We start from the raw sequence: 12,938 nt of genomic DNA, 5'->3' as shown, positions 1-12,938 counted from the left end.
CCTAGTTTCTAATTAAACACTGTATTGCAGGTTGGAAAAAGTGTTTAACTTCTCCAAAGATGACTTTGTGCCTAAAAAGGATGCTCAGATGGGTATGTTCTGACTTTTACTCAAGTGCTCTGTATACATTTACACACACTTTTAGAACCGTTTACACTAGCGTTCAGAAGTTTGGGATTGGATTTTTGTTTGTGAAAAAAGGCTGCATTTATTCGATCAAACATACAGTAAAAAATCTTGAAATATTATTATAATGTAAATCAGCTGTTTTATGTGATTATATAGTAAAGTGTAATTTATTCCTGCGATCAAAGCTGAATTTATTTAATTAAAAATACAGTAAAAATAGTGGAATATTACAGTGTAAAACAGCTGTTTTTTTATGTGAATATATAGTAAAATGTAATTTATTCCTGTGATCAAGCAGAATTTATTTGATGAAAAATACAATAAAAAGTGGAACATATTAATTTAAATGAGATGTTTTCTGTTATGTTAATATAATTTATTCCTGTGATCAATTCAAAATTTATTTTATTAAAATACAATAAAAAATAATATTACAATTTAAAATGTTTTATATGCGTTTTTCTGTTAATTTAATTTATTCCTGTGATCAAATCAGATTTAAAAAAAAATAAAAAATACAGTAAAATAACAGAATATTACAGTGTAAAACGGCTGTTTTTTTAATTAAACATGTAGTAAAATGTAATTTATTTCTGTGATCAAAGCTAATTTATTTGATTAAAAATACAAAAAAAGTGGAATATTGCAATTTAAAATAGATGTTTTCTGTGTTTTTCTGTTAAAATTGTATTTATTCCTGTGATCAAATCAGAATTTTTGTAAATTAAAAATAGTCCAAATTCTGAACTATTCCTCCAGTGTAGATCATCTGTTCTCTGTGTGAATATATAGTAAAGTGTGATTTATTCCTGTGATCAAAGCTGAATTTATCATCATTACTCCAGTCTTCAGTGTCACATGATCCTTCACTCATCATTCTCACATGAGGATCTGATCATCAACACACATTTAGGATTATTATCAGTGTGGAAAATGTTCATATTTCTGTGTTTGTGGCTACAGACCCCGTTCACGTCAGCGGAGATCAGCGTCTCAAAGCAGCTCGAGAGAACGCAAGAGAGAGCCAGAGTATGATGCAGAGGGAGCTGGATGCTCGGAGACTGAAGGCTCTTCGACCCGTGGGCTCTTCTGGAGAACCCGGATCTTTGGTTCGGGTCAAACAGGAGCCCATGAGTGACTCTGAGGAGCCCATGGACACGTCAGGCTCGCTCACAAACGGCTCCGTCATCAACGGTTACCCCAACTCTAGCTCTCCGATCTCGGACCCTCATAACGGACACGGGGCCGCTTTCACCCCGGAGCTCCAGCAGTTTGTGCAGAGCACCTTCAGAAAGCATTTCGTCCTGTGTCTGAGTGAAGTCAAAAGGCTGTTTAACCTACATCTGGCCAGCTTACCCACAGGCCACTCCGTTTATGGTCATGTGACTGACCGCATGCTGCAGGACACCATCCTCCAGAGTCAGTGCAAACAGATCCTGGTGCCTGTAAGTATGCATGCATCTGGAAAACAAATCAAGGTGCATCTAAGGGTTAGTTCACCCAAAAATTAAAATTAGATGTTTATCTGAGTAGAACACAAATGGAGATTTTTAACTCAACCGTTGCAGTCTGTCAGTCATAATGCATGTGAATGGGTAACAACTCTATGAGAGCAAAAAAAAAAAACATGCTTAGGCAACGTGCACAAAAAACTGCTGCTCCTGACGACACACTGATGTCTTAAGACACGAACCGATCGGTTTCTGTGAGAACCACAACAGTATTTTTTATTATTTTTTTACCTCATATCGTGATGAGTCTCATCAAGTTTTCCCATCGGCTGTAACTTCCGTCTGGTAAGATACATTATGTAGATGCCTCATTTGACCGATCCGCACAGTCACTAATGAGGAATCTATATATATTTCTACGATCGAGTCCGTTTGACCGCACTGGACGGAAGTTAGAGCCGATGGGAAAACTTGATAAGACTCGTCTCGATATGAGGTAAAAAAAAAATAACATAAATACTATTCGGTTTCTCATTGGTTCATGTCTTAACAAATCAATGTGTCGTCAGGAGCAGCAGGGTTTTTGTGCACAGCATGCGTACAGTCCTGTAATAATGATTAATTAATTATCACTAGTATACATTAACTAGGGGTGTAACGATACACTCATCTCACGATTTTATATATATATATATAACACTCATACATGCATGTACACACACACAAACACATGCGCAGACATTCACACAAACCCCTGCACACACGCGCACACACACACACACACACACACAAATGAACACTCATACATGCATGTACACACACACACAAACACATGCACAGACATTCACACAAACGCCTGCACACACACACACACACACACACACACAAATGAACACTCATACATGTGTGTTACACGTGAGTAAGGGGTGTAACGATACGCGTATTCGTATTGGAACCGTTCGGGTACGAGGCTTTCGATTCGGTACGCATTATGTACTGAACGGTTCTCGGACTAATTAATTAGACTTGAAAAAAGTGTGTGAAATATAATAACATGCGTTCAACAATAACCAAAACGACATAACAGGCAATGCCCCTGACACCGCCGAAGTGAGAAAAAAAAAAAAAAACACCAAATATGTTTTAGGCTGCTCAGTCAGGTGCTCGCTTAGTGGGCTACGCGCTGAATGCTCGTGGCAAAATGGCTACTGCGCTTAACAAACCAGAAATAGAAGATCCTCCAATAACCAACAGGTCTGGTGTTTGGGTGAACTTTGGATTCTCTGTAAGCTATGATGGTGTTGGCAAGAGTGATGGATTAAAAAACAACGGTATGTCGCCTTTGCTGATGGTACAGCAGCGGGAATAATTCATGTCATGTCAACTCATTTAAGCCGAGGACAAGACGATAAAAAGGAGAAACAGCCACAAACTATCCCACAAACTATCCCCGCAGCATTAAGACAGACATTTCCAACTTATTCAAATGGCAAAAGACATCACCGCGGCGAGTGGCCCATTTATAGCCGCGGATATGAGACCTAACGCCCATTTTTACACAAACTCCGTCTGCAGTGCGTAGTCTATGCGGTGCGTATTTTTTCCGTACTCATGTTAACAGTTGCGGACTGCAAACGCAGCATATTTGAAAGCACAACAGGGTGTGCGGCTCCTGCACCGCATACGCAGCGCAAAACGCACCGCAGACGCACTGCAGACGGAGTTTTAAGAACATGCTTAAAGTAATTGAGCCCCGTTACAATGTTCCTTCACGAGCCCATTTCAGCCAGTAATTCCTGCTTTGTCCCAAAAAACAAAAGCACAAACAGAGAACCAATTGGCCAAAGCAACAGCGGTTGCTCTGACAACAGACGGCTGGACGTCAAGGGCTACACAAAGCTACCTGACTGTAACGGCACATTACTTTACCGATGAATGGGAGCTGAACAGCCACGTTCTTCAGACACGCCCCCTTGAGAGTCACATATGTGAGGATGTGGCCAAAGGGATGACAGAAGCAGTAGTGTGTGAAAAAAGTGTGGAGAGAGCTAATGTAAAGAGCTAATGTCTTATTCCTGTAACTACATAGAAGATAGGTAAAGTATAGCTCTATCTTTGTTCAATGTAAAAAAAAAAAATCATACTTGGTTAGTTTTAATAAAAAAATAATTAAAAAAGGTAATTTATTTGCCAATTTTTTCTTTTTGCTGTATCTAAAACGTACCGAACCGAACCGTGAATTTTGTGAACCTTTACACCCCTAATATATATATATATGCGATACGATACGATACGATACGATATGTATCCTGATATTTTAAACCAACATAAAGAGGGTTTTATTTTTTTTTACTTATTATTATTAAAATATTATTTGTTTAATATTATTATTAGGACCCACAAATATTCCCCCATTGCATCATTATACATTATACATTATATTTATTTAACGTCATATATAGTCGTATAATGTAGTAATGTCACTGACTCTCCTTAAACGTTCATTTCCTCTCAGGAGTTCTCTCCATATAATGTCCCGCCTCTCCCGCTATTAATGCACTATACATATAAGAATAAAGCATCTGAAAGGCTTTGAACAATCATACTACTAAACTAAATGTGATCTGGTGATTTAAATGATGTCTGCGCTTTGACTTGAAGATCCGTTCCCCCACCGAGTGCGCTTCATATGATCTGCACTCCGCCACCGCTCTGATCGTAAGAAAGCTCGTCAAAATGGCCGCTCTCGAACTGTAAATGTTTAGCTCATCCAATAATTATTTAACTCTGCATTAACTCTCGTGTTGTCTCCGCAATCATCTGATCGTCTGTGTTTACTACAGAATGTGCGTTGTGTTAAATATATTCATCATTAGCCATTGTTCGTGTCTCTTCAGAAGACTTCGGATTAGACACTCCATTAGTTTATTTTTACGATGCCTTTATGAAATCCTTTTGGCTCTTTTAAGTTTGAGAGGAATGATGGACTTTAAATGGAGGGACAGAAATCCCTCAGGTTTCATAAAGAATATATTCATTTGTGTTTGGAAGTTAAACGAAAATGACATGGCGAGTTCATGATGAGTTTACATTTATGGCACATTTGTAAATGTGTGTCTGTGTGAAACTTTATAAACAGGCCGACTACAGCAAGCTGAGCCGGCACATTTTTATATCGTGATCTATTGTTACACCTAGGGATGCGTGGTATACCGGTACTGGAAAAATACCGGTATATATTTTATTTAAAACGGTACGATATCACGATTTTGCACATTTCGGTATATGCTGCTGTTCCGAAGTTCACCGCTAGATGGCAGCGCTCTACCCAAACTGACCCGAAACAACCGGCAAATGTGACAACAACATAGACGAACAAAATGGATAAAGCAGTTGAATCTCACTCAAGATGCCCAAAACGAATTAATAAAGAGAGGAGTAGAAGTGACATTTGTAATGACTTTGCTTATAAAACTGATGAAGAACCATCAAACCTAGCCAAGAAGCATCTGTCACTATCCTGACTTTAAGACTTCTGAAGAGATCGACAGGTCAGTGAATCATTCAGACCATCTCATTTAGACATTTATTTTCTTTTTACACTGATCAACACACACACATAGCCTAACATAAGATCGAATATCACAAAATCTCCAGCTTTCGTTTCAACCAATGACATTTAGATCTCATTATATTTGCACGCGTAGGCTGCACTATTTACATTCGCGTTAGACACCGCCGACTGTGTTTATGTGAATACTCACTAAAGATGGACATTTGTACATAATTCTGTGTATTTGACTGTTTAAGTAAAAATGTGTAATGTACGAGCTCTAAGTGACAGGCGTGTGTGTGTGTGTGTGTGTGTGTGTGTGTGTGTGTGTGTGTGTGTGTGTGTGTGTGTGTGTGTGTGTGTGTGTGTGTGTGTGTGTGTCGTTATGAGCTTATATCTCCTGTAAATTTATTACGAAATGCTATAAAATCTCTTAAATGATTTGCGTTATCCGTCCCGAGACGAGCGTGAAATGTTGAATCGGATTATGCAGATTGCTTTAGTGTAGTGCGATGTCTTTTGAAACCAGAAGCAGTTTTCTAATTTTGAGAGATTTTTGCTGAAATTATTTCTCACAAGAAAGTTTTCAAATGACTGATTTGATGTGATAGTCTTTGCTGATTAATTTACTAATAAACATTTGTGGTAATTGTCCACTTTATAAACTCAAAACTTAAATAATTGTTCTCATTCGTGTGCAATATACCCGCGCTAATATCAGACCGTGTGGTATCGTTTTAATATCGGTACTTCGGTGTCAGATTGTGGTACCGTACCGAAGCCAAAATTGTGCTATCGAGCCATCCCTAGTTACACCCCTAGTAGGGCTGGGATAAACGATTATTTTTTAAACGATTAATCTAGCGATTATTTTTTCGATGCATCGATTAATCTAACGATTCATTTTCCCTGTCCGATTCGGTTACGATTCGATTCGATTACCGATTATCTCCCCATTAATTGCCTAATAGCAATTTATACATGTTGATTTAATTTTCTGAATGAAAAAACGAATTCCTTAACATTGCAATATATGTTTATTGCTCTTAAAATTCCAAAGTAAGACTATACAAGAGCAATGCATTCAATAAAACCTTGAAAACATAAAGTAGGCTACACACACACACACACACACACACACACACACACACACAAATAAATAAGTATTAACCAACAACAAAGAAACATATTATACGATATATATTATATTTTCTATGTATGCAACTCAGCCTACAGGCTATGCCCATCGATTAAATATCAACAAGTTGGTTAATCAAATCCGGGGACACACTGCAAGCGTGAGCGTCTCGGCTGCGTGGCGTGTCCGTTTTTGTTTCGGCTCCCATGTTAACAGGTACTGCACACTGCCTGTGACGCGTGGAAAACGCGTGCATGCTAGAAATAGAAGAGTGCCTATTTTTCACGTGTGTTGGGAGCGTCTCCAGGCAAAATAGAATAGGAAAAGATGTATATATATAATTTTGACACGAATACATATTATTAAATTACATTTTCATGTTTGAAAGTCTGTAGGTTTACATAAATGCAGATATAGGCCTAATTGTAATAATAAAAAACGTCAATTATTCTGTAGCCTAGTATTTGCCGTCAATACCATAGATATGTGGCTACTCCCGACGTTTTCTTTGCTGTATCAGTAGGCTATTTCTGTTTAACATTAGGAATAGGGCTTCCCTCCGCATCAATAGCAGCAGCAGCGCCGCGTCAGACACGCTAGTAGTTTGCACGCTTCTAGTGTGCAAAGGCAGAGAAAACGCCACGCAGCCCCGTGGCTGACCCGCAACAGAAACGCCACGCGCATCCGCGGCATGACAGTGAAAAAAGTTACATGTAGAGTGCATTACGGGCGCCAATACTCCGTTTAAAACCGGAATAGTCCTGGGATGAAACTGCTCACTTAGAGGATGGATACCCTCGGTCACATCAGCGCGATTAGACATTGAACATTTTAAATTTAAAACAGCTTATTATGTAGGTAACGTAGCCAATGTATCCGATGCTTTCACTTGATGCAAACGTTTGTTTTTGTGATTAAAATACATCAAATATTACCAAAACATCTGTCTTCCTGTGTGCAGAAATTTGTTTATGTAGCCGTGACAACAAAACGCGTGCGCGCCTGGAGCAGGCGCTCTTAACACAGACGCGCATGCCTGTGATGCTCCGTGCGCACCGCGCGCCAACCCGCATAGACTGTGGCCAACCCGCAAGCCTTGCACTTCTGAAAGTCTGAGGAGCCACTCGTGTTGCTACCATAGATATACATAATAAATAATATACTTAATTACATAATATACTTTATTATGTACATCTATGGTTGCTACTACTCTCCGGCGCCGCCATCTTTATTTTGAATCTGACGAATCGACGCGCATATTTTGCGTCGACGTATTTTTTATGACGTCGACGCGTTGTCCCAGCCCTAACCCCTAGCATTTACATTTATTTAGTACATATAAAACTAAGCTGCATTACTGTGATTTTAATGTGATTCATTTGGCCATTATTTTCCTAAAGTCTTGAAATAATTATTTGCATTGATTTATTTTTTGCATGAAATTGTCAAAATAAAGGTTCCTCAATCTTTTAAGATATCAGAGCAGATTAAGCAAATATCATTAAATATCTGATTATATATATACACACAGACACACACACACATGAACACACACTATATATATTTGATATGTTATTTATTATATATATTTTTTTACACTTCTATGTTTAATAAATATAATTTAAAACTGTTTTTGTTATAAAAAATACCTAAAAAAAGTTTGTTCTATTAATGTTATCATTTGGTTCCCAAAGAACTAACCAAAGGTAAAGTTTTAATAAATAAATAAAAAACATTGGGCATATTTATATATAATTGTTTCGACGTAAAGATTAATTTTGCATGCATCAGAGGGTTCATATTTTCAGCTGTATTGTTGTGTTTCTGGCTTTAATGGTCTTTTAAGTCCATTAATGTCCGTGTCTCTCCTGCTCCTGAAGTAATGTGTTTGATTTTAAGATCAGGTTCAGTCCTTTGTTCCTGAAGCGTATTAGATTAAGGGTGTGTGTGTGTGTGTCTGGGAGTAAAGCTTTATTTATATAGCACCCTTTAAAACTGTGTTTTACAGAATAGAAATACACAAAGGAAAAAATACTTGCATGTATAGAAATAAGGAAATACATTGAACAACACTATTGCAGTCGAGTGTAGACGTAACAAACGCATGAAGAAGTTTCTCACTGTCAGAGGGAAGAGAGTGTCTCGTACTTCAGTGATAATCTGCTGTTGTTTTAGTAACAATGCTTATGTTTTAAAACTGAGGTCACTGTCAAACGTGATGTGAGTGTGTGTACGTGCAGGTATGAGTGTTCATTTGTGTGTGTGTGTGTGTGTGTGTGTGTGTGTGTGTGTGTGTGTGTGTGTGTGTGTGTGTGTGTGTGTGTGCAGGCGTTTGTGTGAATGTCTGTGCATGTGTTTGTGTGTGTGTGTGTGTGTACATGTATGAGTGTTCATTTGTGTGTGTGTGTGCAGGGGTTTGTGTGAATGTCTGCGCATGTGTTTGTGTGTGTGTGTACATGCATGTATGAGTGTTCATGTGTGTGCGCGTGCGTGTGCGTGCGTGTGCGTGCGTGCGTGCGTGCGTGCGTGTGTGTGTGTGTGAGTTAGTCCAGACTGGTTTCTGAATATTTGTGTAAATGCTTTTTTCTTTTTAAGGCTTTACACAACACAGATCCTGATGTCAGGATGTTCTTTCAGATCTAGATCTTCAATGCATTTCTTTGCAGTGTGTGTTACTCTCTCTTTGCTGGTGTTTCTCATCTGTGTGTGTGTGTGTGTAGTTTCCTCCTCAGAGCGGCACCACAGCGGAGGAGCAGAAGGTCTTCGGCCTGTGGGAGAGCGGAGAAACCTTCGACAAGGTGCTTTAGTTTCAGTGGACATCATTCCTGCTTTGTTCACACTGTCAGTCCAAATCCGATTGGAAGCGGTGTCTTCTTCGTTTATATCGCCTCCGCCCGTTTCTCCGTTATGTTGTAATTAAGCCTTTTCCTTGTTTCTGCTATGAGCATGTTTCCTATAACAACGTCTAACATATTTACGTGGCGTAAGAAAGTGACACAAACCAAGTGAATCCGATCAGAGCCGTCAGACTGAAACAGATTTGCAGAAATAAGATTCGAATCGGATTTTTTTTTAAAACCGATCAGGCATAACATTATGATCTAATATTGTGTTGGTCCTGACCTGTCTCTGCTGGACTCCTCTAGACCCCTGAAGGTGTGCTGTATCTGGCACCAAGATGTTAGCAGCAGATCCTTTAAGTCCTGTAAGTTGTGAGGTGGTGCCTCCATGGATCGGACTTGTTTGTTCAGCTCATCCCACAGATGCTCGATTGGATTGACCTCTGGGGAATCTGGGAATACCAGAATACCGTTTCCATCAAAGGCTGAACATGGTCTCAGCAATGCTTAGGTAGGTGGAGCGTGTCAAAGTAACATCCACATGGATGGAGGACCCAAGGTTTCCCAGCAGAACATTGGCCAAAGCATCACACTGCCTCCACCGGCTCGCCTTCTTCCCATAGTGCATCCTGGGGCCATGTGTTCCCCAGGTAAGCCACACACACACACACACACACACCCGGCCATCCATGTGATGTAGAAGAACACGTGATTCCTCAGACCAGGCCACCTTCTTCCATTGCTCCGGGGTCCAGTTCTGATGCTCACGTGCCACTGTTGGTGCTTTCGGCGGGGTCAGAGGTCACCCTGACTGGTCAGCGGCTATGCCGCCCCATACGCAACAAACTGAGCTGCTCTGTGTATTCTAACAGCCTTCGCTCCCCACGTGCATCAATGAGCCTTGGCCGCCCATGACCCTGTGGCCGGTTCTCCACTGGTCTTTCCTTGGAGCACTTTTGATAGATACTGACCACTGCAGACCGGGAACAGCCCACAAGAGCTGCAGTTTTGGAGATGCTCTGACCCAGTCGTCTAGCCGTCACAATCTCGCCAAACTCGCTCAAATCCTTACGCTTGCTCATTTCTCCTGCTTCACACACATCAACTCTGAGGACAAAATGTTCACTTGCTGCCTAATATATCCCACCCACTAACAGGAGCCGTGATGAAGAGATCATCGCTGTTATTCACCTGTCATTATGTCAGTGGTCATAATGTTATGCCTGATTGGTGTATATGAATGTTACTCCAAACAGATCGTTAAAAATGGCCTTTCATGTTTGTTTTTCTATTGCCGTTCACACTTGTTCAATCTGATGGATTCCAGTCGGATGCGCACAGGTCGTTCTGAACGAGGCTTTGTGTTTCCTCCGCAGCACCGGCAGGTTCTGTTCGAGATCTTCATGAAGAATTATCGCGTCAGAAGAAACGTGATCCAGACTCGCCTCACACAGGAACTCGGAGACGCCGTCACCAAAACCGACGTGGATCGACTGCTCAAGGTGCCGATGCGACAAACACTCGCTTTCATACACACTTATTTAAAGTTTTAATTTTGATTTGTGTGTATATATATATATATAATTATTAGATATAAATGTTTTGCAATACAAATTTTGTATATAACATTATCTTATATACATGCATGTGTGTGTATTTAAATGTACATAATTATGCACAGTACATGCACATGCAAACACAAACTTCTATTATTTGTGATTAATCGTTTGACAGCACACAAAAAAACGTAGTTCTTATTGTTATATATATGTTTAGTACAGGAAAAACCTGCATATTAAAAAGTAAAAATAATAAAATATGCATTTTACAAACACAACCATCAATGTATTTGTAAAATAACCATTGACTATATAATATAACAAAATATAAAAATGACCTAAACTTATTTTATTTCTATTAAACTAAAATACCCCCCACTTGTTAAAAAAATAAAGTATACATTTTTATATCAAAACTATATAACACTTTACAATTCAGTTAATAATGAACTGCACAGCATTTATTAATCTTATTTGATAAGTTCAACATTTGCTAGTGCATTATTAAAATCAAAAGTTGTGTCTGTGAACGAACATGAACAGCTGGATTAACTAACATTAAAAAATACCAATAAATACTGTAACAAATGTGTTGCTCATTGTTAGTTAACTTCATGCATTAACTACTGTCAACAAATGTGTGACGTGGTGACAAACATGCTGTAGACATTTAGAAAAATCACTAACACTATTTCAGTGACCTTGATACATGTACTTATTATAAATTGTGCATAATTACATGCAACTAAATTCATTAATATTACTCTGTACTTAAATGCATAATTACTGTGTGTGTGTGTGTGTGTTCAGGAGTGCTGTGTGAGTCTGGGAGGGATGTGGTATCTGAAGGGAACGGTTCGCTCCTGACAGAAGAGGATTTTTGGATCCTGTCAATCATCTGCCTCAGGGGGCGGAGCAAAACACATGAACCAATCACTGCCCTCGGCCAACCGGGGTGGGAGGAGCATCTGACACGCTGACCCTTTGACTCACACATGGGCGTCTCAGAAAAAGGGCTGGAGATCCATTTAATTCTGCCATTCACGCGTATAAGGACAGGAGCGGTGTGCTGAACACACTCAGACTGACGTTACTCTGCCTTTCTTTTGCTTTTCCTTTTTTATGGTTTAAAATTGAAATAAAGATGACGGAGATCACGGCTCTACTCATCCTGGACGTGGCCTTTGGGAGCGTATGGTCAGATTATGGCCTTGTTTAGTACATGATGCTGACTGAGATGATGTTTGGTTTAATAGTGCCCTTTGTTTTATTATGTTTTTCTTTCCCGCATATTTAAGCATCACTGTAACCCAAAGACACAGGCCGCAGGACTGGAAGGGCATCAAGTCATTAATAAAAACTCTGATCTTATGACTTTGTCAAATATTAATTTCTCTGCTCTCATTGGGTCAAATGAGGCCGTGAAGCTCCTCGTTTACAATGTTTACAGCTCTTACAACCAAAAAAAAAAAAGATGAAATATGCGGACATTGTGGTTTCTGGAGCAGGTTAGATCAATTCTGACCAACACAATAAAAAGATAATATATAAATCAATGTTCATTAATATTTATTGGATTTACACCAGGATGTGAAGCGTTTGGAAGTGAATTCATATCTGCAGGCTTCTGAAAACATATCTTGTTAAAATGAAACAAAATGCAGTTAAATTATTATTTTCCATCTTTGAGCAACAAGGTTTTAAATTTCAACGGTTAAAGTGGTGTGAAAGAAAGTGCCTATTAATTATTCATGGGAAATATTACGTCATTCTGACTTATGACAGAACCCCTTCACGTCCACCGTCGTGTGTGTGTTCACACCTGGATGTGATGCGTCCACTGTCGTGTGTGTGTGTCCAAACCTGGATGTGATGCGTCCACTGTCGTGTGTGTGTGTCCAAACCTGGATGTGATGCGTCTACTGTCGTGTGTGTGTGTCCAAACCTGGATGTGATGCGTCCACCGTCGTGTGTGTGTTCACACCTGGATGTGATGTGTCCACTGTCGTGTGTGTGTGTCCAAACCTGCATGTGATGCGTCCACTGTCGTGTGTGTATCCACACCTGGATCTGATGTGTCCACACCTAGATGTGATGTGTTCACTGTTGTGTGTGTGTGTGTGTGTGTGTGTGTGTCCACACCTGGTTCTGATGCGTTCACTGTCGTGTGTGAGTGTCATCCGCACCTGGACATGATGCGTTCACTGTTGTGTGTTTTGAAGCATTCCTCTCGTTCTGAAACCAGGGACCCATTGCAAAAAAACTAGG

The 12,938-nt window shown here is 39.7% G+C and overlaps 1 protein-coding gene across 1 annotated transcript in view; it reads left to right on the top strand.

The window, feature by feature from the left end:
• polr3e (polymerase (RNA) III (DNA directed) polypeptide E) overlaps nt 1-12,041 on the top strand; it is a 43,450-nt gene extending 31,409 nt beyond the window's left edge. The window contains exons 17-21 of the mRNA XM_067429712.1: nt 31-92; nt 1,093-1,574; nt 8,992-9,069; nt 10,488-10,613; nt 11,481-12,041. Coding sequence (XP_067285813.1) covers nt 31-92; nt 1,093-1,574; nt 8,992-9,069; nt 10,488-10,613; nt 11,481-11,537 — 805 coding nt within the window. The 3' untranslated portion in view covers nt 11,538-12,041. The remainder of the gene's footprint in view (nt 1-30; nt 93-1,092; nt 1,575-8,991; nt 9,070-10,487; nt 10,614-11,480) is intronic.
• The last annotated feature ends 897 nt before the right edge of the window (nt 12,042-12,938 follow it).

Source organism: Pseudorasbora parva, chromosome 21, assembly GCF_024679245.1.
Source record: "Pseudorasbora parva isolate DD20220531a chromosome 21, ASM2467924v1, whole genome shotgun sequence".
NCBI lineage: Eukaryota > Metazoa > Chordata > Actinopteri > Cypriniformes > Gobionidae > Pseudorasbora > Pseudorasbora parva.
Note: the sequence above shows the minus strand (reverse complement) of the source record. Positions and strands in the feature narration are given on the sequence as shown.